We start from the raw sequence: 27314 nt of genomic DNA on the forward strand, positions 1-27314 counted from the left end.
ATGTGTTTCAAAACTTTATTTGAAAAACAAACATGGTGACCATACATTTATACATCCATAATACAGAAGTTAAAATAATATACATTTTATCCTAACACAACCCATAAAAATATGCACGTATATCATGTAGATATTTCTAAACTGCTTCTATTTGGGAAGTTCTCAGAGAAACAAATTAGTGGTTAACTATATATATATATATATATATATTCTCACAGACAGTAATAATAATTTGGATGTCTCACATGATGTGACATTAAATTCACGAGTTGTTGTGTATCATTTTTCTAACCTCCATATCGTGGGTTTATCCTTAAATCATATGCCAACACTCAAGGTAAAGATTTAAATTAACTGGCGTAATGCCACTGTTATTTATTTAAGCATAATAACTTCATAATTAAATTGCAGGGTTTGTTAGTTTCCTCAAACACAAGCACTCTATTCATAACGTTCACATTTAGTACTGTTTACAGTATCTATTGAGGAATAAAGTTGTAGGTTCCTGCAGTCAAGAGAACTGTGTAGGGTGATGTTATAAATGGGAGAGAAACCCCCAAGGATATAAACCATACCACTTAATCTTATTGTTAGATTCTTTTATACAGTCTGATAAAATAAATGTATTAACATTCCTTCATTTTGTTTTTGGCTGAAACTGGTTTATTTACAGTGATTGTCCGATGGATCAAAGAGAACTTACAGCAGACCAATACACAAGACTGCTTGATCACAAACACTAAAGTTGTATTTCCCAGATCCCAATCATGTGTTTACAGCCCGTTCTTGGTTATCATCTTCCTCGTGCTCTGTGGGACAGCCACGGACGTAAATAGGGGGGCATTTGTTAGACACTACATCCTCAGTTATTTTGACACTAGTAATGTCTGAGCCTGGTATTTCAAACATTGGTTCTAAAAGCAGACTTTCCTACATAAAACAGAAATACAGTTTAAATTATAACACTTCTAGGGGTGAGTTTTTTTTTTCCTGAACTGCCTGTTAAATAAAAATATAAACGTTGATAGTGGCTTATCAGGATCTAAACATTTTACTGATGGAATAACCTATGAGATAAAAGTTTTGACCACGTTTGTCTAAGTGTTTAAAAATACGTGTCATTCATTATGCAAGGTTTAATACATCCAAAGGGACCAGTGCAAATGAACAGAAAATCTTTTTCCCATAAGTCAATGTATTGTTGTGACTATACAATGCTAAGCAAACACAAAAATCAGTCTCACACACTACATGTTATCTGCAGCAGTGTAATATATAACCATTTCTACAAATACTAGAAGACCACTTTGTATATTAAAGAATTTCATGCCATCTACAAACATTTCCTTTAGGTCCATTATCCTTACTTAATAATTAAATTTTACTTTTTATAATGAATATTTTCAATAGATATACATATATTCATACTAATTACATTTCCAGATTGTACTAAAGTTTTTCCCAGAGAACTGTATGCTTAGTTTCACTGATGTATTCTGTTAAAGATGATAGTAATATTATTGTTTAAATTTCTTCTAGTTTGTAATGCAAGCTATCTTACATTCACATTACATTTAGAGAACTATGTATTAAATAATCATGAGTTGTTTTATTAACATTAAACAAGTGCCAAGGAATTTTAAAATATAAATAGTTCAGGTTGTTTTATTGTCAAGTTACTTTAACCATTTTTATAAAAACAAACAAGTGCTTACTTTTGTGTTTTTGTGTCAAATATTAATGACACTTAGCACTATTTTTCCTTAAATAATGCACCAAAAAATATACATGTTTAATAAACTTTAGAAGCAGCATAAGTTACCCTAAATAAATATGATCAGACATAAACCTATATGTGCTACCATAATGTGATATCTCCATGAGCTAGAAACAATACAGGTGGCAATAGTATGTCATACCTTAGGCTAAAAAATTCTCAATTCAATTACAAGAATCTACCAATATAGTCTTTACTGTTGAAACTTTAAGAAATGTGAAATAAATCCTAATTATTACTGTGTCTCTTGTAACTAGACTAGAGTAATACTTGAAACACTATCTCACTCCTGGCAGGATAAAGACTCACCATAATGGCACGTAATCCTCGTGCACCAGTCTTTTTCTCCATAGCTTGCTGTGCTATTCCTCGTAAGGCACCTTGTGTAAATATCAGCTCAACCTATGTACAGACAACAGGCGACTTTATAATTGAAAAAAAAAAAAATCTCCATGTATTATTAATTAACACATAAGTATAAAGATCAGCAATGTGAGGTAAAATGATTTAACGTAACTATGACTTGAGTGTACATGAAACAAACTGTTTGATTTCAAATCTGCATAATACACAATAAACTTGATCCAAGTTAAATAAAACATTTATTCGGAACAAAAATAACTGGGTTGTTACAATTTTGCAGCATTTTATAAAAAGGTAAATCTGATCATTGATATTTTAATCATGTAATGAAAGGAAATGAACTGTTATACCTTATCCATGCTCAAAAGCATCTGAAATTGTGGTACCAGAGCATTATGAGGTTCAGTCAGGATCTGCATTAACATATCCTCATCAAGACTGTGGAAAGGAACCAGGACAGGAAATCGACCAACAAATTCTGGAATCATGCCAAACTCAATTAAGTCTCTTGCTTCCACGCATCGAAGCATTGCATCTTTCTCTGCATTGTCATCTGCAGCAGTACTGTGTGTCGTGAGATTTGCCAAGTCTGCTGCAGAAGCTGCTCTTCGACCAGGAGATTCGGACACTGGTGCACCAAAACCAAGGTACTGAAAGCAGTGTATTCAAAACACGTTAACTTGGGAATGAATGAGACCAGTGAATATTCATTAACAGATAACAGACAATTGAAATATTATATAAAGAAGTACATTTCTTGACAAAATTAACAAAAAGTTAATGATTTTTTGTTTTATTTGAGTTCCTTAAAAATAACCTTTCAAATGTGTCCTTTTATTAATGCTAGTATTTTGATGTAAAACAGGTGGTTATAAAATTCTAAGTAAAAATACTATACCTTTTCATTTTTCCTTCTACTAACTAGTCTGTCTAATCCATTAAATGCTCCTGAAGCAACAAAAAGGATATTTGTCGTATCTACTGCTACTGTCTCTCCTCTAAGTTTACGACTGTTTCTTTCTGGAACATTGACTAGGGTTCCTTCTAGCATTTTCAACATACCCTATTACAAAGTAATAAAGAGATTCATAACACTAAGAGGCAATAGTTCAACTTGCTGTAAATATATTTTACCAATAGTATTGACTATGCCGGTTATTTTGGAATTTTTAATAGTTTAGAAAGATGTCTTCAAACAGTAGACTGCACAAGAAAATTTCAAAGGATTCAAAACATAAAATGTCTTAAATTTCTATTTTCATTTATTGCAGGTATTTACAATTTATTTTTCTAAAGCAAAACCATAATTCTCCCAAACATTCTTAACCCCTAATGCAGTGTTATAGTACCTTGTAAAAACATGAGTTGAAATATCATCAAGGTAACCATACTGGTTTTTCAGTTGTCATGGTTCTGTGTTGGACAGCATGAATTATTAGTCAGGTGTCATTTCACTTAACATATAAATGTAGAAACCAACATTAAACAATTGTCCAACTCCCTTTTTTACTTATTGTGTATTGTTAGATATACAAAACTCTTTTAGTGTAATTGCCAATGTTTAGTTTATTTTGAGTATTATTTTAAATGAAACACCAATGCAGTGAGATGTGTAAATACTACATCTGAAGCTTTCATTGCAGGATCTTTTAGACTAGAAAAACAAGATTTTGTAACTTGGTTTCATCTGGGACAAAATATGTCCTTTCCAACCATACATTTGTTTCCAAACATCTTTTTCTCAGTTCATTACTTCTGTTTTGGAAGACAAAGACAATAATGTATCTAAAATGTTATAAAATAAACTTCATAGGTCTTTAGAAGTTCCTGAAAACAAGATGTCCTTAAAGGATGTGTAAAATATTACACCAAGTAGCTTGTCGTCATATAAAAACATTCTCAGTAACACTGGGATGGGATATCAGATCTAGGAAGATATCTCATCCAAAAGCCCAAATAATTATACCTTGATGAAAATATGTTAACATGCAGCTTTCTTAGTCACTTGCTTCAAATTAGGTAATCATCGAAATCAGTATCAATGTTTTAAAACATTCAAATCTTTTTAATTGTTTTACAACTGGAATTATTTATTATTGATTTTGTGACTTAATATTTAATGATTGTTTAATTTTTAAAACAGAAGTGTTGCGGCGATTGTTTTAAAAGTATTAGTTATGAATAGTTTTATTACAAAGTTTAATTGTTGGAGAACTGTTGATTTTTTCTTGAAGCCTCCAAGTTTTTCTTGCTATGAGTACTATTACGTTACAGCACCCCATAATTTGTAGAAAGTTCTAAGCCTGAGTTGGGCAATGTATGTGTGTATATATAGACAACCAAATAAGCCAAGTTACGTTCAGTCAGAAAAGAAAATGTGAAGTTAGCTGACATGCAAGTGATTAGCTTTAACAGGTGCTTTCTATAGTGTTTTACAGCTGTACTGTAAAAACAGGTAAAATAATTTGTCTTGTCCATTGAGTTCTAAAGTAACTGACTCAGCCTGTGTGTGGACTTTGATAACCAACAAATTAAGTGAAGTTACAAACATTAAGATAATGAAACTGCACAATTGTTAGTTTAGCTGTAACTAGCAATATTTAAAGTGGGTTTCACAGATAAGGAGAAATAGCTTGTGTGGACTTGTGACAAGAAAGGAATTTTTGTACGTACATTTGACTTGTTTTCAATATACGTTATTTCAAAATAAACAGATTGCATGCTGTACGTTTATTGTTCGAATGTATTGCCAACAAGTCACAGACACCTCCTGCAAAGAATCCAGCCTCATGTATGAAAAACCCTGACCTCTAAATACGATTACGTGGTATATAAGATATAGGGAAGATCACAGAAGAAACTCTTATTTACTATACTTTTCATGCAAGTTATCCAGTAAATTCCTAATTTATGGAAAGCTCATTAATTGTAATGGTAATCTTGAACAGTATACTGAGACAGTACTTTGCTATTTAAGTTTTTTCTGTAATACTTGTCATGAAAATAATGCTCTAATGTATGTTCTAGAAGGCTTTCATATCTATAAAATGCCAAATTGAGTAATTTTAATTCCAGAGGTAAAAACAGAGTAGCTCTTGGTTGTTATACAGTAGATATAAAGATAAATTATCTGAAAAATGATTTTTGTTTTTCTGTTTCATGCACTTTAATTAAAATAACTAATATAAGTCCATCAGTGAGTTTTCTCCTAAGGATTAAGCTATACAGGGATGGAAATAATCTGTTTCCTTATTTAAATGACATCTTTTTTATACCATCAAATGAATAAACTAATTTAACACTTTACTCTTAACTGGCCCATTATGGGTTGTTGGTAAGAAGATACTATCTAAATATAATCTGTAGGAGAGTAATACTCAACATTACAATTCATCAGACTGAAGTAAAATAATAAATTACTCAGTCAGAAAATACTTATATCAGTCACATTTTACATTAAAACATATAAAGACCATAAGTTTTATAAAGATTAAACAAAACTTAAAACACCATTTTACAGGCAAAGTTTGTTTTTTTTTAATTTTACTTAGTGGATAACTGAAACAAGTTACCTCAAGGGAATATTACATACTTGTTGTACACCTTCTCCACCAACATCTCGGAGCTGGTGGATCCCAGGCACTGCACCAATTTTGTCCACTTCATCCAGAAACACAATCCCTAGTTACATTCAAGAGAATAATATTAAACAGTTGAAATAATGTGTAGCAAAGTTCTGCAGCAACATTGGAAATCTAACCATGTCAAATACTTACAATAAAAGTAACATGTTTCGAGTATTATTATTGTACTTAAACTATATTTACATTTTTCCTGACATAACATCTACTACAATTGTGTGTGTGTTTTCTTATAGCAAAGCCACATCGGGCTATCTGCTGAGCCCACCAAGAGGAATCGAAACCCTGATTTTAGCATTGTAAGTCTATAGACTTATTGCTGTACTAGCAGAGGGCCTTCTACTATGTAAAAAGGCTAAAAATCATCCACTACTATATAAGTTATTTATTCATAAACAATAAATCTTACAGTTAGAAAATTATTTATTAATAAGTTACTTGTACAACAATTAAATATATTTTAGGGACTAGTTACTTAAAACATGAACAAAGTTTTTATGAATATAGATACATCTAAATCTTAAGGAAAAATGTATTAAAAAAAAAAAAAATGACACCAGCATTCAGAAAATTCTTGGTATTATAGTGTAATCTGGAAGAACTACTGAACATTCATGTGTTAACACACTGATGGTACTGTTATGGGTTCATCATCTGCATCTACTCTTATGTTTTACAAAAAACAAGTTAGATCAGTGTCCAATTAACTGTAGACTGAATAACTATGACAAAAAAAAACTAATACTGTGACCTTGGGTTTACCCAATAAAACTTTATTAAAGATTTCTGTGTTTTTAAAGGGAATATACCATAATTAAAAATGTAATATATTTTCAACTAGTAACACTTAAAGTGAACATGTGACATTTTACAAAAAACAAATACTTCATTTTAAACTCCAAACCACAGACTGATGTTACACCACAAATCCATGGTGGTAAAATGCCTAAGTTTACTTTTCCTTAGAAGAAACTTAACGTTATAACATAAATGGCAGGAAATCTATTATACCTTATTCAGTGTGCAGTAGTATTTGACTACACAAATAACCATAAATGGAGATAATTACATGCAGGGGAAAATTCATTTTGGTTTGAATTTTGTGCAAATCTAGAAGAGGGCTATACCAGCTGTCCCCAATTCAGCAGCGATAGACTAGATGGAAGATACAAACCATTCACCTCCAACTCTTGGGCTATTATTTTAGGAACTAACAGCAAGATTCACCATCACATTATAATGCTCCAATGGCAAAAAAAGCAAGCAAATTTGGTGTGGTGGGGTTTTAAATTCACATCCTGCAAATCCAGTCCCCAAACCACACCAGGCATAACTAATAAAACCAGATGTTATGAAATCTAACAAGCTCTACTATTCACAGATGTCTCTGTTCTTTTGAACGTGAAACAAATAAATGTACGTAGCAGCTCTCAGAATGCAGCAGTTAGAATGAATCCAACAAAAGAGCTTGTGTTGTTTTATACCTTTTACTTTAAACATTATGTATATCATTAAAAATTATATCTCCTGTTTTTACCTCAATCATGCCAACAACTCCTACCTTGCTGTGCACGGTCTACATTATAATTGGCATCTTGCAAAAGTTTAGCAATAACTGACTCAATATCCTCGCCCACATATCCTGCTTGTGTTAAAGTGGTACAGTCACAAATTGCAAATGGAACATCCAGACAGCGAGCTATAGTTTGAGCTAAGAGAGTTTTTCCTGAAATGTTATAAAAAAAGACAACATATAACATACTGGATGCATTGTTTATTCATTATTAAAATTTAAGGTAAAATTCAGTTTGTTTTGTTGCATGACAAGTATTCATACAACAATAAAAGAAACTAATATGTGTAAATCTAACTGCTTATATTCATGTTTGCTTCTATTTTCAACTTGTTACTAAATAAAGATAACAGTCTGAATGTTTTTTTGTTATTTTCATTCTCTCCTCACAATATCATCAATACGAAAACACTGGTACAATTACTGTCCTTTCTTTCTGACAATATCATCTATACAAAAACACTGGTACAATTACTGTCCTTTCTTTCTGACAATATCATCAATACAAAAACACTGGTACAATTACTGTCCTTTCTTTCTGACAATCTCTTCAATACAAAAACACTGGTACAATTACTGTCCTTTCTGACAATATCATCAATATAAAAATATTAGTACCACTATTACCTCCTTCTTCTGGTTGGTTTGTTGTTTAGTATTAACTGGTACAAAACTAAGTTATCTGTGCCAAACAACCAATAAAATAAAAAATAAAAGTAAAATTATTAAAATATGTAAAAAAGAATCATGTTAAAACAAAACAAAGCAATTTTTGATTTACAAACTTAAATATAATTAAAAGGGCCAATGGCCTTTAAAAATTTAAAAGTGCAACTGAGGTTGAAAGTGTCACAATCATCAGTGATATTGTCCAACATCAGAAGTAAAACCAAGATAAAAAAGTGTCTAAAATGGTGCCGTTGCTCACAGTCACAATTACAGCATGACAGTAAAACATGAGCTATTGTGACTTAAATGTCATACAGACCACACACTGGTGCAGCAATCCTAGATAAAAGAAAACAATGAGTTAAACAAATGTGACCAATGTATAGACTAGTCAGGACAACTTCTTCCTTCGAGAAACAAGATGGCCAAAGGCCAATAGAAGGATTTACCTGAAAAGACTTATCACGTTGCTCACTACAAGCCAACTACCAACTGACGCAGAGATAAGCCTTGAATACAGGTCCGTAAGTCCATATATGGAACAGGCACGGCAGTAATAGCACCAGAGCAGACAGACTTAGCTACAGTGAGCTCATTACACAGATACCAACATGGCCCAATATTCGGAAAAACTGGACAGAAGTAGATGACAGAGAAATGGGCCAGTTGGTCTTTAATATCTATGAGAACTAACATGAAGCTATTCAAGGGCCAGCAGAGAGCTAAACAAGTCTGTATAAATAGTACAATTTGTGTACAGCATAGCCTCTATGTGATTCAGGGCAACAGAAATGACATACAATTTGGCAGTGAACACAGAAATTACAGAGGGGATCCTGTGTGGAACCAGTGAACCATAACAAACTGTTGCAGAATCCACAGAGTCACCTGATTTTGAACCATCCATATAAATGGGAATGGAAGGATGGTTCAAAGGATATTTGGTATTTCCAATCAGGAGTGTCTGCCTTCCTCAGATGACTCTTAAGAAATATCACACTTGTGAATGGTAGTAAGCCATGGTGGGATGGGCTGACCAGTGGAAACAGCAGTGTCATCCAAGAACAAACCCAGTTTAACCAGCTGCACCTGGATAGGAAGAGACAACCATAGGTGTAATGCTGTGATAAAAATCAAAGTTTTGAACCATATAGTAAAGACAGTTGCAAACAGCAGAGATGTAGTGGAGGTTCATAAGACTCAGTGTACGAACTCTGGACTGGAGAAGTGAGAAAAGACCCTGTGTAGAGTTGAAGCCCCAGATGGTGAACAGAACCCAACATCTTCAGGGGGCCGAGGTCCTCGCAGAGCCATAGACCAAACTCAAAGTTCTGTTTTGATCGAATCAGAGCATAATAGATCTTTAGTACAGAACATATGGTTGATCATAGGTCTCTCCAGAAAACAGGTAGATAGAACAAATAGTGATGGTATGACAAAAGGAAATACAAAGGGCTATGGCCTCCAAGGGTGCACTGAGTGGCAAAGACAGGGCTGCCACATGCTGATCGACCAACAGTGCCACCCCTCCATAAACTCATCCTTCACACAACCTGTCATTTCTGTACAGAGAAAACTGACAAAAGGTGACTGCATCAGCAAGTTTCAGAAATGTTTATTGTAAAGAGTGATACACAAGATGGTAAGAATCATTCAAATCCTTAATGTCACTTATATTAGAATGGACACCTCAACAGTACCACTTTATCAAAATGGCCATTTTTATTGTAAGTGGAAAATCCTGATAAAAATATGGTCAGTCTTCACAAGTTGTATATCACAGATTACAGTGCTGGAACAGGCCTAAAGCCTTCAAATGTTGTATCCCATGTAATAGGACTAGTTTTCACATTGTATACTCCTGAATTTACACCACCATATTGCCACTTAAGTGTCAAAAAGGCAATGGAGATCTTTAATATCTTGGAAGATAGGTAATAGCTAAGCCAGTGTTTATTTTTAAGATTTCCTCACTAACAACATGCACACTTGACAAGAGGATTTTACAGTTCAAACTCAGCTACAAGCTGACAACATCCATACAATTCTACATTTTTCTGCATGTTTCATGATATAACTGACTCATAAAATTATGGATAACTAATCATTTGTGGACTTGAGTAATCTTTATTTACCAATTTGTTTTGATTTGACAAAGTGAAAAACATTTATGTTCACTCTTTAGCAAGTAATGAGACATTAACATTACACAGCAAACAATCGAGATAATGTTACAAGTTGTGAAATTCATTGTTAGCACTAAATCTGAATGTTATTTAAATCCTTGAAGTACAGTGGAATATTTAATTGCAAAAAAACTTATATAATCAGAAAACAAGTCAGTTAAAGAGAAAATATATTACATTTTCTTTTTCTGATTCCTGAACATCATGTTAAGAAGCTAATCTTAAAAAAATTCCGAAGATTAAACCCTTCATTACAACATTAACCATTTAAACTTAACATGATACTGCAGAGAAACATGTTTATTGTATGTATTACTTGCTTTTGTAAACCAAGAACAACATAACTCATTACTTTACCTGATCCAGTTGGTCCTAACAGAAGTATATTACTTTTTTCTAGCCTCAGCTCCAAACTGTCAGAATCCAGAATGTCTGTTCCACGATTCTGTCTGACTTCAGAATCTTGTTGCTGTTGTTGCTGCTGCTGTTGAAAACTCACCCCCAAAGCATTACTGTGTGTAATACCAGAAATATGAAGCAGGTCTAAGAAAAAAAATATATAAAAAAATCTCACTCAACTCTCTCTGGCTGCAAGATGTCAAAAAGAAAAAGAAATACAAAGAGATACAGGGAATAAAAATATACAAGAGAACCTGAAATTCCATAATTGGAATACCACAACAGAATTGCTATGCTAAATAATGGTTCACCTTAACTCTGAATAAGTAGTACATAAACTTTGTAATTACTTCCCCTCTTCAGAATTTTTTAAAATTTTTATATGCCAAAGTTACCCTAATGCTTAATTAAATTAAGATATTACAAGAGGGAGTATTCAACTTTTCATCATTATAAAAGAGCTCTAAAAAAATCTGGGAAGATACATGATATGAACGAATATTATTATAAAGTAAAAATATCATTTAATGAACACTTGATGCCGAGATTTACCATGCCAACAATTAATGATGCAACTAGTCCATACCTCGTGGAGCAAAGGCAGTGTGAGGCTGACTTTCAATTACTGTTCCTTCGTTTTTACTCGTAGAGCTTGAAGGGGGCATGTTGTTGTAAATCCTCTTATAATGATTGTAGACAGCGACAGACAGGACTTTTTTTGCATAATCTTGTCCAATGACATGCTTTGCTAGATACTCATAGATCTGGAAATAAAAGTAGAATTTATGAGAATGTACAATGCATTTTCAGGACTCATGAAATAAACTTGTGGTAAAATACTGGTTAAATTTCACAATTCAACAGTTATTAAAATCTCTAGATATCAAGACCTACTACTGCAAATCAAAGAAAATCTTGTAAAACAGTTTTTGGGCTAACAGTCATGCTTCCCAATAATATATAATTGAAACAGAAAAGAAAAACTACAACTGTAACAAGCAGTGACAGGTATTAACACACACACATCTGTACCTCTTTCTAAGGTATTCTGGTATAAGTATAGACATACATTATATTAAATGCAATTAAAATCCACAAATGAGTTTTCATTTTGAAGAAATATTCACAGAAATAATTTATAAAAATATAAGAGGATTCAAAGTTATAAGAATAATTCACAAAATAATTATTGTAAAAACTTGTTTACAAACGTATCATAAATTAATGAAGTCAATATTCTGGTTGTTTATTGATTACATTATACAAACAATGATTACAGAGAGATACAGAGAACTGATATTGCACATAAGTAAACAAACCTGGTAGCCTTCATGTCAACTATATTGTAAAAGTCAACAAACAACTATAATGATTAGTTATGTTCAAAACATTGTTTCAGCCTTTTTATTTTGTAAAGTGTGAAACATATCAGTAAAAAGAAGCAGTTTAAATTCGGAGACAGAATATACTAGTAGAAAAAAGCTGTTTAATGTTAGACACTGGTCATGATTGTGTTAAAAGGAAGTTTTTGTATTTTCAAAACAATTACTTAATATATTTGTACATGTAAGTTTGTTGTTACCTTTTTAGGAGGTGGAGGAGGCTTCCTTTGGATTCCTGCCTTTTCACTGCCCACGTGTCTGTTTTCTTTCAAGGTTTTTTTAGAATCAACATCAGAAAGAACAACAAAGAAGTGATGGCACTTTTCACATTTAACAAATCTAGTAGAAGCTACAAAAGTAAAAACTGGATAAAGTTTCTCAACCATCCACTGAGAGTATTATTGTACTCTCCATTAATAATGAAAAAAAATTTAAAACTAAAAGTGTACAAACACTATTCATTCCTTTATCACCAACAAATTAATTTGCTTCTACAAAAATAAAAAACAAAGCACTCTTTGTAATGAAAGTTAAGGATATTAGTAAGGTTGGTTACAAATTCACTTACATACAAATGTTTCGACATGGGTACAAGGATTGCCACATTTAGGACAGCATAGCTGACCGTCTCTTCCGCCTCCACCACCTCCTCGTCCAGACTTCCCCCCTCCTTCGTTAGTGGATCCTCGAAGCCCTGAATCGCTCCCTTCGCCAGGTGGTCCAATCACAATTCGATAAGCTGTAGTAGTTGTAACTAGTCCCCGACACTTTGTCCACGGAGGTCCAATAGGCATGTATCGTCTTTCCAAGATTTTTGTAGCTTTTAAAATAAATTTTACAAGTTCAGTAATTATTTTCAACCTTCATACTTTTACGTAATAAAGAACACACAGATTTCAGGAAAAAATATCTTTAATCCCACTGCTAGTTACTTATTTATTTTATTTTTTTTACATACTAAAGTGGATAGAATTACTATTAAAAGATAACACAATAATACTTTAATAAGGAATTTTTCTTTGAAAAATTTGGAGGTAAGCCAAACTGATCATTTTCTTTTTCCATGTCTTCAATGACATCATCCATTTTTAGGATTTACATAAAATTTTTAAGCATAAGATACTTGTAATCTCTTAGGAGGAAAGTCTTAATAGTTTTGAAACAAACATGGATAATTTATAATTAAATACAAGTGTAGTTTTATACATTTTTAGCGAATTATTGTTCCTCAATCCTTGTTTACATGGTGTGATGTAATAACCAATCTTCTAGTAGAAGAAAGGACATCTCTGAACTGCCACTAAAATTACAGTCCTGACAGCTTTTAAATCTCAATATATCATAAAGCTTAAGTTGAATATGATAGAAAATGAAACTTTTTTTGTGAAAGAAGTTGAGATAAGCTTAACTAACTCATTTTGCACTTGACTAACTCATTTTGCACTTTTTGACTGTAACTAACATTTTGTCTTGTCTTGTTCAAGCCTCTTTTGATACTGGTCTTGTTCAAGCCTCTTTTGATAGGATTTTTTGCATTGTGCCTTATCAGCCTAATTAAAGGCTTGAATAAACAAATAAAATTTAAAAAATTTAAAAACCATTTAGATTACTATAAAATCAATTTGAAACTTGTTACACATATTAAATGATATTTTATAACTAATTTTGAAAAGACAGTTTATAATTTTGATATGATATTAAAAGTTATTTCTTTTGTTCACACTGACTGCAAGTACACTGAAGCAGCGTCTAATGTTATTTGAACGAAAAAAAAGAGATAAAATTTATGTTATAAAATATCTGTATGAAATTCTTAAGACTTAAGGAAACACAAGAAATCATTAATGAAAATCTATAATTAATATTGAATTTTTAATTGTTTCTTAAAAATTAGTCACAGTGAAATATTTTCAAAATTTTAAATCTGTAAATTAACACAAACATCAGATAAAAACATGTTTCACCTATGTAAGTTTTACCTGTAAAAAGTAATTACAAAGTTCCAAAGTATTTCATGCAGAATGTTTTCTTTGCAATGCAATAAAGCAAACCATAAGTACATCAAATCTATACATTTGGGTCTCACTTTCAAAGTGCTATGTTTAGATATACAATGAAACTTACCTAACAAGTCAAACTCAAAGCATGTAATTTCATTTTCTTATTAAAAACAGTAAACACATCAGAAAACTTTTGATCATTTTTAACAATTTTTAAACGTGTTTTAAAATTCATCTTTACTTACCATGTTTTGAATTTGAAAAAATAAAAAATCGTCCAACAAGAAAACCATATCGTACAGCAGACATAGTGTACGACGAACAATAATAAAGAGTAAGTTTTCTCAGCTAGATTAAAGAAAATCTGAAAAAAATTGACAACAACAACTTCAGAGGTTATAACACTAAAAATGAAACAGCTTTTCACACCATATGCTGGTTTGTTCATTATAATATTAAAAATACCATATTAATTAAAACATTATTAAATAAACATTCCCAAATAATGTTTCCTAATATTCTATCATATCTAGATTTGTACTAACACAAGATCTCTCTCCCTAAACCAGAGGCACAGTTTTGGCTGGCAGGGCAAAGAACAAGGATTCTGGAAATGATTCCTTTCAAGATGTTTGCATACACTGTTGGAAAGTCCAGAGTCTGCCATATCTAGTAAGGAGTTAAGAGCAGTCAAAGAAAGAGAATGTTTTGGAATGGCCCCACTACATTACCAGTCACCACAAACTATCTGATTTACTTTTTTCCAATCAAATTATGCAACTTTTCTTCACTGTCTGTTTGAGGTGGGAGACCTTGTTACCGATCTCTGGGTCTGAACAATGGTTACTGCTACTGTCACCACTGTTCATGTCATAATCACATCTATTTTTGAGTGCTGCCCCATTGTTTAGCTTGACAGATAGATTACCTAAATAAGGGCTGTCAAAACATCTATTTTAATTGCATCTTTAGTGATCATTAATGTTACAAGTTAAAAAAGAAAAGAAAAAACTCTTAGAACACTGCATGTGCAGGTAATTCAAAGATTATTACTGATATCTACTGAAGGTATATCACGCTCTAGTCAGAAAAACACACAATAACAGGTAAAGATGACTCACAGTGGACATACTAGTTACACAAGATGTACTGTTGTCACCTATGTCGTTTTGCTGATAATGTGACCAACCATCGCTCAGTCAATGTGTATATGACTTGTAGTTCATCTCATGCTTCATTGTGTACAAGTTTCACCAGAGACAGATAAACCTCACATATTTTTGTCTAGTCCCTACTATCAAGATATCTCTAGCTGAGTGAGAGATCTTGTACTAGAACAATTATCACAACTGAACCAGCCTTTCAACATGCTGTTAATAAAAGTGACAATATAGTTAAGTGACACAAACAAGCTACACTGAAAATACAACAAACATTAGTTTAAATTCTAGATTACTTCACAAAAAGTAAAGTAAACAAGATATTTATTACCATGTTGACTATTATTTTGATAGTTCATTTTGAATATGATAATAAACTTTACAATAATGTTTTCCCTGGCCATAACTTTTTAAGTATTCAGGATTTAATGTCAATGTCATTTTTTTTTCTTTGTTAAAAACAATGTTTATTTCCACTAGATCTCTGTAGACCTGAGATCAAGAACACAATTGTTGTTGTTTTTACCTAATGGCAAAAACACTACTTTTAAAACTGTCTTATTTCAATTTCTAACTATGATTTACTCCTTACAGCCCTATTCCAAATAGATGTTCCAACATATTTAAATTTTTATCTTCCAAAACTCAGTCCCCACCTGTTGATATGGGTCCAATATTTGTTTTTTCTCTGAGAAATTAAGCACTGGTTGAAGTACACTACTTTAACACCACCCATAATTTTATTACATCTCAAGAAAATTACTTGTGGTTCAAACAGATATTAAAACATTTCAGTTCTGGCCAAAAATATTTTTACAAATTGTGTATTATTATATAGGTTATAACCATTTTAATAAAAACATCACAGAAGACAAGACTTTATTCTATATGTTACCCTTTAACATTTTGTACAAATCCATATAAACCACATAAAATTCATTATAGAAAAATATTCGTCTTAATCTCACAGTCACTACATTCAACATGTCACAGTAAGTTCATATTTCTGATGTATTTTTTAATCAATGAAATGTACACTTTCTCAACTATTAGAAATTTCTAATAATAATAAAAAAAATTACCACAGTTTGGATACATTATGACTAGATTTCTAAATTAATGCTAGGTTACAGAACTGACAGAAAATATTACCTGGAAACTGGCTTAAAGTAGAAACAAAATGAGTAGTAACTGAAGATTCTTTTTATTGAAGTAATGTGACCAGTAAGGTGTGGTTTGGGGTATCAGTGTTTACTTGAAGTAATGTGACCAGTAAGGTGTGGTTTGGGGTATCAGTGTTTACTTGTATTAAATGTTCAACACAGTTTAAGTGGAACATTTTCAAACTTACATCACATTCCAAGGATCCAGGACTGACTGATACTGTTGATATTCTGAAGAGCTTAGACAGTTCTAATGACTAAATCACGTGTAAAACAACTTTCACTTGAGGTACCAGCATTTGGAATGTTTTCACCCCTTATATAAAAACAAAAACAAAAAACCACTGGTACTGAGAAAACAAAGAAAAATTTACATGTTGATGTAGTGTTTATATATGTTTGAATTTGTTATTTAATGCCCTTAATAGATACTGAAACCCATTTTTTAGCTCTTCAGACTTACCACAGTGCCACTGAGGCATATGCTTAAAAGTATCAATTATATCATATGTGAATTGTTTACCTAGTGTTAAAAAAATTACTGTAGTAGATTCTGAAAACTATTAATAGAAATCATACATTAACAGAAGAAACTAATGTTAACATTTTACAATTCTAAACAGTACAAATAAAGAATAATGTATAACATTATATTTATAATATAACAGTATATATATATTATTATATAACATTATGTTAAATCACATTACATCTGCTACATCAAGAGCCCACAAGACCTTCTGCCTGATATACCAGGACTCCTCATTTGAATAAGACAGACATAGTATGATATACATCTTAAATTGCATGAGCACCAGTTACAATGTGAGCTCAACTAAGCTGGTGAAGATTTACAGTTTTTTAATCAAATTTATAAAGTCAACTGCAAATTATGGTAAACACTGATAACATAATATTACTTATTTAACACCAGTTTATTATTATTAGACATTGGCAAAACTTGACTGTGTGTGGTTCTAGTTCATTCAGATAAAGGATACCAGCAGGGTGGAAAAGAGAACACACTGGCTGCTGAAAACTCATTTTAAAAAATAATTAAGCCTTGAAGCAAAACTGAAAATTGTGGGTTTTTAATGTAGAACTAGATTGACATCTCTCAGAAATTAAAAAATTCTAATGTAGAGCTAGATGTAACATCTCTCAGAAATTAAAAAATTCTAATGTAGAGCTAGATGTGACATCTCTCAGAGATTAAAAAATTCTAATGTAGAGCTAGATGTGACATCTCTCAGAGATTAAAAAATTCTAATGTAGAGCTAGATGTGACATCTCTCAGAAATTAAAAAATTCTAATGTAGAGCTAGATGTGACATCTCTCAGAAATTAAAAAATTCTAATGTGGAGCTAGATGCAACATCTCTCAGAAATTAAAAAATTCTAATGTAGAGCTAGATGTGACATCTCTCAGAAATTAAAAAATTCTAATGTGGAGCTAGATGCAACATCTCTCAGAAATTAAAAAATTCTAATGTAGAGCTAGATGTGACATCTCTCAGAGATTAAAAAATTCTAATGTAGAGCTAGATGTGACATCTCTCAGAGATTAAAAAATTCTAATGTAGAGCTAGATGTGACATCTCTCAGAGATTAAAAAATTCTAATGTAGAGCTAGATGTGACATCTCTCAGAGATTAAAAAATTCTAATGTAGAGCTAGATGTGACATCTCTCAGAGATTAAAAAATTCTAATGTAGAGCTAGATGTGACATCTCTCAGAAATTAAAAAATTCTAATGTGGAGCTAGATGCAACATCTCTCAGAGATTAAAAAATTCTAATGTAGAGCTAGATGTGACATCTCTCAGAGATTAAAAAATTCTAATGTAGAGCTAGATGTGACATCTCTCAGAAATTAAAAAATTCTAATGTAGAACTAGATGTGACATCTCTCAGAGATTAAAAAATTCTAATGTAGAGCTAGATGTAACATCTCTCAGAAATTAAAAAATTCTAATGTAGAACTAGATGTGACATCTCTCAGAGAACTAAAAAGAAATTCTAATGTAGAGCTAGATGTAACATCTCTCAGAAATTAAAAAATTCTAATGTAGAACTAGATGTGACATCTCTCAGAGATTAAAAAATTCTAATGTAGAGCTAGATGTGACATCTCTCAGAAATTAAAAAATTCTAATGTAGAGCTAGATGTGACATCTCTCAGAAATTAAAAAATTCTAATGTGGAGCTAGATGCAACATCTCTCAGAAATTAAAAAATTCTAATGTAGAGCTAGATCTAACATCTCTCAGAAATTAAAAAATTCTAATGTAGAACTAGATGTGACATCTGTCAGAAATTAAAAAATTCTAATGTAGAACTAGATGTAACATCTCTCAGAAATTAAAAAATTCTAATGTAGAGCTAGATGTGACATCTCTCAGAGTAGAGCTAGATGTGACATCTCTCAGAAATTAAAAAATTCTAATGTAGAGCTAGATGTGACATCTCTCAGAGATTAAAAAATTCTAATGTAGAGCTAGATGTGACATCTCTCAGACTAATGTAGAGCTAGATGTGACATCTCTCAGAAATTAAAAAATTCTAATGTAGAGATGCTAGATGTAACATCTCTCAGAAATTAAAAAATTCTAATGTAGAGCTAGATGTAACATCTCTCAGAAATTAAAAAATTCTAATGTAGAGCTAGATGTGACATCTCTCAGAAATTAAAAAATTCTAATGTAGAACTAGATGTGACATCTGTCAGAAATTAAAAAATTCTAATGTAGAACTAGATGTAACATCTCTCAGAAATTAAAAAATTCTAATGTAGAGCTAGATGTGACATCTCTCAGAGATTAAAAAATTCTAATGTAGAGCTAGATGTGACATCTCTCAGAAATTAAAAAATTCTAATGTAGAGCTAGATGTGACATCTCTCAGAAATTAAAAAATTCTAATGTAGAGCTAGATGTGACATCTCTCAGAAATTAAAAAATTCTAATGTAGAGCTAGATGTGACATCTCTCAGAAATTAAAAAATTCTAATGTGGAGCTAGATGTAACATCTCTCAGAAATTAAAAAATTCTAATGTAGAGCTAGATGTGACATCTCTCAGAAATTAAAAAATTCTAATGTAGAGCTAGATGCAACATCTCTCAGAAATTAAAAAATTCTAATGTAGAGCTAGATGTAACATCTCTCAGAAATTAAAAAATTCTAATGTAGAACTAGATGTGACATCTCTCAGAAATTAAAAAATTCTAATGTAGAACTAGATGTAACATCTCTCAGAAATTAAAAAATTCTAATGTAGAATAGATACATCTCTCAGAATTAAAAATTCTAATGTAGAGCTAGATGTGACATCTCTCAGAAATTAAAAATTCTAATGTAGAACTAGATGTGACATCTCTCAGAAATTAAAAAATTCTAATGTAGAACTAGATGTGACATCTCTCAGAAAAAAATTCTAATGTAGAGCTAGATGTGACATCTCTCAGAGATTAAAAAATTCTAATGTAGAGCTAGATGTGACATCTCTCAGAAATTAAAAACTTGCAAGTAGTTTCTTTGAATTAAAACAGCAATATTGGGAAGATGCACCACAAAGTTGAGTAGCATAATGCTTGTCTATTTTTATCATGATTTTGATTTCCTTTTTAAATAAAACATTTACAAATTCTTAACTAAGCTGTCAATGATCAAAAACTCTGCACAAAAGAAACTTCTTACCCTTGAATTTAGAACAGAACCAAATTCAGAACATGTGCAAAATCATCATTTATATGTGGTAAGCCAAATGAGGCTTTTCCCAAGAACTTGAAAAATCTAATAATAAAGAGCTCTTGAGAGTAACAGATAAATTATTTTTGAGCTCTGATACCAACTGAAAAACTTTTGTAGGTTATTACATTTGTTCTTAGGAAGTCTGTTTTGATTTTGAGACAAAGACTGAAATAAAAAAAAAAAACTATTAAAAGTGTTAACTAAATTATTATTTGTATTAAGAGTTAAAATTATTATTATGCAGTAGCTGCTGGGAACTTAATACATTAATAATTTTGAAATTTAACAGGAAATTTGGAATATGTCGTAGCTGTGGTACCAGTAATAATAGTAACTGTATTAGTTAAAAAGGGATTTTCATTTTTCATTTGTGTATAATTTGATCTATAGCTTCTGATAAACCAACTTTAAGGTTAGTTAAATACACAATTATTGGGTGGGTGGTTTTGTTACAGAAAGTAGACTAGCACAGTTAAAGGTAGTTCAGAGATAAGTGGGGTTAAATGTATAGGGTGCAACAAATCCCAGGACAAGTTTATGTTTGAGAACTGTGGCACTGACTGTATGTATCAAGACACACAGTACACTACACTTGCAGAACCCATTCACTTAATGGTAAGTTGAGAGATACTTTGATAAAGATTGTGCTTACAGAGCTAGAAAAATTACAGGTTAGTAGGAACAACAGATATCTTCAGTTCTAGATTATTATACATATCATAAATCCTCTGTTACACCGAAACATTTGAAAGTCTACAAATTCTCAATAGTCAAATACCTAGTTGGGTCACTGCCCAGTATTCCAAAGGCCCTGCAGCCACAGATTTTTGGTTTTTGCAAAACAAGTAAAACTGAATGAATAAACAAACCTATAGGTCTATAATAGATTAATGTAATCTCAAGTGGAATATTTAGAGGGCATATCTTTGCAGGGGTTTGGCTGATCAGCTGTCCCTGGCATATTGCTCTCATTTTAACTATAAACAACAGAATTATTTGAATAGACATTGGAGTATACAACTCATTGCATTAGCTCACTGTTAAAGTAACTTTATTAACTGGAAGCTTTCAATGTGTTTAGTGAGTCTGGGATAGAACATTTGTTGTCACAGCACCAAGTAATAAAACTTTAATGTCCATTGTATCAGAAGAGCTAGGTCGTCATATCCAGTCCTGACACAAATAAGCAGGTTCTATAACTAATACTGTACATGCATACAAGAAAATAACATCAGGGAAATGATGATAAACATCCATTCAAATAAATTATACCCTTTTATGTCACAAAACTTCATAAAGTTAACCAAACAATCAATTTAACATTTTATCCATTAAACAAAATATAAAAACTGGCATCTTTAGACTATCAAGACTTTGGGTTTATGGGCATCACCCTGATTTAGTCCATAAAGGTGTGCAAGGATGCAGCTGTATTATACATATAAAAACTTAAATCAAACTGCCTCTAACACTTACATTATTAAGATTAAATCAATGAACAACAACACAAGTTGTGGTAGCCTTCACAACATGGGCTTATGATGTTCTGACGGCGTAGAGCAAAACAAAACTTAAGATACAGTAAAGCTGATAATTATGAAAGAATATAATAACCTTTTTATACCATTTTTACAATTTTGACCAAAACTATGGTACTTTATGCACTACTTTATAAATATACTTTTTCCATTGACAGTTAAATGTTCTTCCTCTATTTGAATGAATTAAAACTGGAACACAGCACTGTACTTACTCACTCAAACATTGGCTTAAATACTGAAATACTAATAATACCATATGCCCTATACATTTCAGTTTTATCTACCATTTAGATACTTCCTGCTAAATTTGACTAACTGTAGAGAATATTTCAACATAAAATTATTTAATTAAAACACACTGTGATAATAATTCTTGTGTGGAAATGTTCAATCAGAAACTTATATTCTTAAGATGTGGCTTAGGCAGTCCAGAGTCGATCAATAGTAATGTTACATACTGCCAATCATTACAACCTGTGTGATAAAATTATTCTATATTTTAATAAATGTTTGTAAAGTTAAAGTTTTTAAATAAAGATGTGCTTCACAACTACTTAATCAAACCTAATTACAAAGAGAAATTGGAATTTGTAGTTTGTAATATTACCATTAAACATTATAAATAAAAAGTTATTGCTTGCCATTAAAAGAGCCATTCAAACAAAACTTCCCTACACTATCTTTTAAATTACAATAAGAACTTATTACTAGCAATTGTCATCAAACCCTAATTTTAATTCTTTATTTGAAAACAAAATTATTTTGGTGATGTACAATACTGCTGTGAGGCTACAAAATAGTTAAACTATATAAAAAAACAAAAACAGCCACATCTATATCTAATATTTCAAAACACATCACTGCAAAAACAGTAATGCCTGTACAAAAAATTCAGCAACATTAAAAAATAACACTCATGCAGTAACTTTTCTGGTAACTTATTTACCAACTTATAAATATTTTTACCTGCATTTCTTTCACACCATGTTTTTAGACCAATGTATTTATCAATGCAATTTCAAAATAATTACAAAAAAGGATAAAAATAATATTTTGAAAATGTTTATATTGTGAATGTCTTTTTAAAGTCATTCTTCATTTATAAAATGGCAAATATACATTTGTCTCTAGCCAATCCCTTCCATTCTCTTGTGTTTATATTACACTAAAGGAAATCATCCATTAGCAGTGACACATATAGGTAGAGGGTACTCAGCCCCAGGACCCATGGTATTACTGGGGGCCACATCTCTTGGTAGCTATGACTACTCGTAACCTTATTTTGAGTGTTCTTATGTAGTGATGAAATAAGTTAGTGAGTATCCTGTAACAAATATAGCATATTTTTGCAACTACAGTTTGTGATGACTAGTTGTTACATAAGAATTTTTTGCTTCATAATAGGTTACTGATGGACAGTGACGGTTATAAGTTTGTGGTGTCCAAGGGGTTGATAAGTTTTGTGATAATGTAATATGATGACCTAAAATGGTACATAAATATTCGCGTATTTTATAGAAAAGTCGAATACTAATAACAAAACCAAATTAATTACTATTAACTTATCTTTATTAAGCCTAACTAACTGATGTTACGTTGGCGTAACTAACTTCAAACTAATTTTATTTAAATTATTCTCGAATTTTAAGGGTTACTACGCTGTTATTACAGTTAATTTACACTTTCATTATTGGTACCTTCAACTTTGTAATTTGCGACGATAAAATGAGACCAATCTAATAGTAGTTGTACTAACTATTACGTCACGTGCAATGTTTTGGAACAGAAAACTAATAACTAAACCACCTAATAAAACTCAAGCACAGACGTACTTATATCTTAAGTATATGCAAACATTTAAATCATACCAAATCAATGCTTGATAATGTTTCGGTCTTAATAATCGTTGCGTAACAATTAATAAGTATAACAAATATCCTTCCTCGACGAAAAACAGTAATATAAATACGTATTTTTCCCTTTCGTGATAACAGAAGCTGAATTTGACGTCATAGCAGCGGAACTGTAGTTTGAGAAGAATTGTAAATAAATAATTGAATATCCAACGAAATCGTTGTTAATTTGAATATGAAACACCTCAGTAATTATTTTAAAATATTTTACATAAAATCTTGGCATATATTATAACAAGTTATAAACTTCTAATATCTTGAACTCAGAACGAGGTCTGATTAGAAAAAAAGAAACTTGCAGAGCACTCTGAAAAAATTACACAGCGGGTGAATATTTACAGCTATAACCTAGCAGTAACTAACTATAATGATATCGAGGTTGTCCCCTAGTTACTTATTTGATTTTAAGCTATACAAGTTTGGCATTGGTAGAATATTAATTCTGGGAAGTATTAAGCTACAGTAAATAGTTGTTGTTTTAACGCAAATCTACATAATGGGCTACGTGCTCTCTGTCGACCGTGTACGACCGAATCCTAGATTTTAACATTGTTTGTTTGTTTTTTAATTTCGTGCAAAGCTACACGAGGGCTATCTGCGCTTGCCGTCCCTAATTTAGTACCGTAAGAGTAGAGGGAAGGCTGCTAGTCATCATTACTCACCGCCAACTAGTGGGCTGCTCTTTTATCAATGAATAGTGAGACTGACCGTTATGTTATAACCACCTCACGGCTGAAAGGGTAAACATGTTTGGTATGACACGGATTCGAACCCGTGACCTTCGGATTAGGAGTCGAATGCCTTAACCATCTGCACATGCTGGGACATTTTAACATTATCAGGTCAAAAATTTAGCTTTGAACCAACTAAGGGGGCCCAGCGTGGCCAGGTGGTTAAGGCAATCGACTCGTAATCTGAGGGTCACGGGTTCAAATCTCTGTCATAGTAAACATGCTCGCCCTTTCAGCCGTGGGAGCGTTATAATGTAACGGTCAATCCCACTATTCGTTGGTAAAATAGTAGCTCCAGAGTTGGCGGTGGGTAGTGATGGCTAGTTGCCTTCCCTCTAGTCTTACACTGCTAAATTAGGGACAGCTAGCACAGATAGCCTTCGTGTAGCTTTGCGCGAAAATCGAAAAACAAAACAACCAACTGGAAGGGAAGGCACAATGAACATAGAGTTGTCATTTTTGTCTCATAAAAATACCGACGTCTCTGTCCTTTATCGGAAGACGAGAACCCACTTTTTATAAAATGAAGTTTGGATACGGCTTAAATGGGTAGTGAAAAAAAGTTTACAAATATACAGTATTTCGATGGTGTCAAACATAATGAAAGCTGTACGTTTGTAAAAAGTTTCTTCCACTACTAGTTCAAGTCGTCTTCAAACCTTCGTGTATGTACTTTCATTGATTAAGAGAATTCGCGTGATTTTGGAGCACCGTTAAAGTTCCAAGCAATCAATAGAATGTCCAGATGCCATTCTATAAACTGTATCAATCTCCCAAAACTATTCTTAAACCCTGGAGTAAAAGGAAGCGTGCGTAAGCAGTGTCAGTGTGTTGTACTTTCAGGTCGAAATGATTTCCTTGAGACAGACAAAACAAGCCTGCAGAATAACGGAATATTCAGACAAACTATGTATCTCTACCTACCTCCGAGTAGATAGAGCCGTGAGGGCGTAAGAATAACATAAAGAGACCGGATGCAATTGTAACAAAATACTTTGAAAATACTTATTCAATATACGCATGCATACCACACATTCATATGTTTGCTTATGGATGAAGGACAGTCTCTTAAATAGATCGTAAACAATGTCTCTCTGAACATGAGATCATGTTTAAGATCCTCTTCCAGTCTAGCTAATCCTTATATTACGTAGTTAAACATTTGGTATTTTCAGGGGAAATTGATTTTTTCTTAGAGCAATGGTATAGACCTGCAAAATATCAGGATATCCAACAAGATATCTATGACAGAGTAGTTCTGAATTTATTTGAAACTTGCTTAATTTGTGAAACTTAAATAATGAAACCGGACACAATGTAAGAAAAAAAAAAAAGAAAAATTATTATTTTTTTTATTAATGACACAATCATGGTGTATATATTTACTTAGGATGCTGGACAATTGCTTTCACTGGATTGTAAGTTATTTTCTCTCTAAACTATAGTGGGTGAAGATCGTATATCAAAACTATTCAAAAGTTATGTATTTCAGAACGGCTGGTATGGGTATTAACACTTTTATTGATAAGGAGAGAACAACGTTTCGACCTTCCTAGGCCATCTTAAGGATATTCAAAACTTGCATTATCTAATTCAAATATAACATTAGACTAAGAAACTTTAACCTCGATGCATCACCTATCCTACCATCAAAGGACACTATTGTTAACAGCTGCTATTATGTCTGCATCTTAAAGTTAATTTGGTGAAAGAATATAATTATACAAGCAAATTAAGTCACTGATTAGCACAGTAATAAATATTACCACGTAGCCTATTTGTAGTAGTAGTATTGCACTGTTGGTGCTACTGTTAATTAGGCTTACTGCTTAAATCCAAATAACATTATACATAATAGTTTCTATTACTTTAACTTTGGCTAAAAAATATGGGTTCCTTTACTACACTCTACAAATCTTATAACAAGGACTGTTGGAATTAGTACATCTTTGACATCAACATACATATTTGTTTTTGTTTTTATGTATTTCGCGCAAAGCTATTCGAGGGATATCTGTGCTAACCGTCTCTAATTTAGCAGTGTAAGACTAGAGGGAAGTCATCACCACCTACCGCCAATTCTTGGGCTACCAACGAATAGTGGGATTGATCGTACATTATAACACCCCCACGGCTGAAAGGGCGATCATGTTTGGTATGACGGGGATTTGAACCCGCGACCCATAGATTACGAGTCGAGTGCCTTAACCACCTGGACATGCCGGGCCCAGGTGTTGTTGGAGCCAATGGCTTCGGACGAGCCAGTTGCAGATGTAGTACGAGAACAGACGATATCTTTCCCACCTTCAGTTAAACCTTTTGTTTAATTATGTTGTTTCTACAGTTCTCCAATTCGATACCGAGAAATGACCAACTGAGTTACTAGCTCTTTCTTGTCTAGCAAATTAGGCTAAGTGATGGATAAAGTCTAATTTTTTAAGTTCTTTTTAACTAGCAAGTTTAGTTATTCTAACTAGTAAATAAGGTAGTAACTACAAATGAAATCACCCTTCATCTACACTGTTCACTAGTCAGTTGACTTAACAAGGACTCATCACTGTTGTGTTGTTTTCTGTTAGAAGCTTGAGGGTTTATTTACATATTTAAAACTTGGCCTGTAAAAGCAGTATTTTTTTACAGAATAGCACAGAGTCTTATAATAATTAATACAATTTCTAGATAATTTACAGTTAATATAGATTTTCATATACTGATATATGTGAATTTACTTTGACTGATAAGAGGTCAGCAGAAACTGAAAGTTTCTAATACGCTTGAATGGACGTTTGAGTGACTTTTGAATTTTCCCGTTTTGTTTACATACACTAGAAACAAACTTGTTTAGTGTTTACTTGCACTGGAAACAGATCTGTTTAGTGTTTTTGCTTAGCTAAAAATTAAAAATTGGTTTAATGTTTCTGCTTCACATAAAATTAAAATATTGGTTAGCATTTTGATATTTTACTTTACGTTAAATATGATGTATTTATAGAATTACTGTAATTTTACCGATTATTATTTTATTAGTAAAATATAAGTTATTACTTGGGTTTCATCGATGTAACG

General features: G+C 32.0%; 1 protein-coding gene across 3 annotated transcripts; it reads right to left on the reverse strand.

Moving 5' to 3' along the window:
- Nucleotide 1: 1 nt before the first annotated feature.
- On the reverse strand, nucleotides 2-23818 carry ClpX (Caseinolytic protease chaperone subunit). Of its 3 annotated transcripts, none has more exons than XM_076478610.1 (13): nucleotides 23437-23793; nucleotides 16502-16629; nucleotides 14236-14354; nucleotides 12559-12810; nucleotides 12191-12339; nucleotides 11195-11372; nucleotides 10567-10752; nucleotides 7343-7507; nucleotides 5733-5821; nucleotides 3039-3203; nucleotides 2491-2790; nucleotides 2087-2179; nucleotides 2-930 (listed from the first exon to the last, which is right to left on the reverse strand). In XM_076478610.1, exons 3-13 carry the CDS (start codon nucleotides 14297-14299, stop codon nucleotides 766-768), a joined length of 1806 nt encoding a protein of 601 aa, XP_076334725.1. In that variant the 5' UTR covers nucleotides 14300-14354; nucleotides 16502-16629; nucleotides 23437-23793; the 3' UTR covers nucleotides 2-765. The 3 variants fall into 3 exon arrangements, with proteins under 3 accessions (XP_076334725.1, XP_076334724.1, XP_076334723.1); XM_076478609.1 differs by having other exon boundaries at nucleotides 23473-23640; XM_076478608.1 differs by lacking the exon at nucleotides 16502-16629 and having other exon boundaries at nucleotides 23473-23818.
- Between the last annotated feature and the right edge of the window lie 3496 nt (nucleotides 23819-27314).

Source organism: Tachypleus tridentatus, chromosome 13 (assembly GCF_004210375.1).
Source record: "Tachypleus tridentatus isolate NWPU-2018 chromosome 13, ASM421037v1, whole genome shotgun sequence".
Taxonomy (NCBI): Eukaryota; Metazoa; Arthropoda; class Merostomata; order Xiphosura; family Limulidae; genus Tachypleus; species Tachypleus tridentatus.

Coding starts and splice junctions, on each gene's coding strand:
- ClpX (XM_076478608.1), bottom strand. CDS start 14,299: ATGTCTGCTGTACGATATGGTTTTCTTGTTGGACGATTTTTTATTTTT. Junction 7,508..10,566: donor GTTAGGACCAACTGGATCAG/GTAAAGTAATGA, acceptor ATAACATTTCAG/GAAAAACTCTCTTAGCTCAA. Junction 5,822..7,342: donor TGTAGACCGTGCACAGCAAG/GTAGGAGTTGTT, acceptor GAATGTAACTAG/GGATTGTGTTTCTGGATGAA.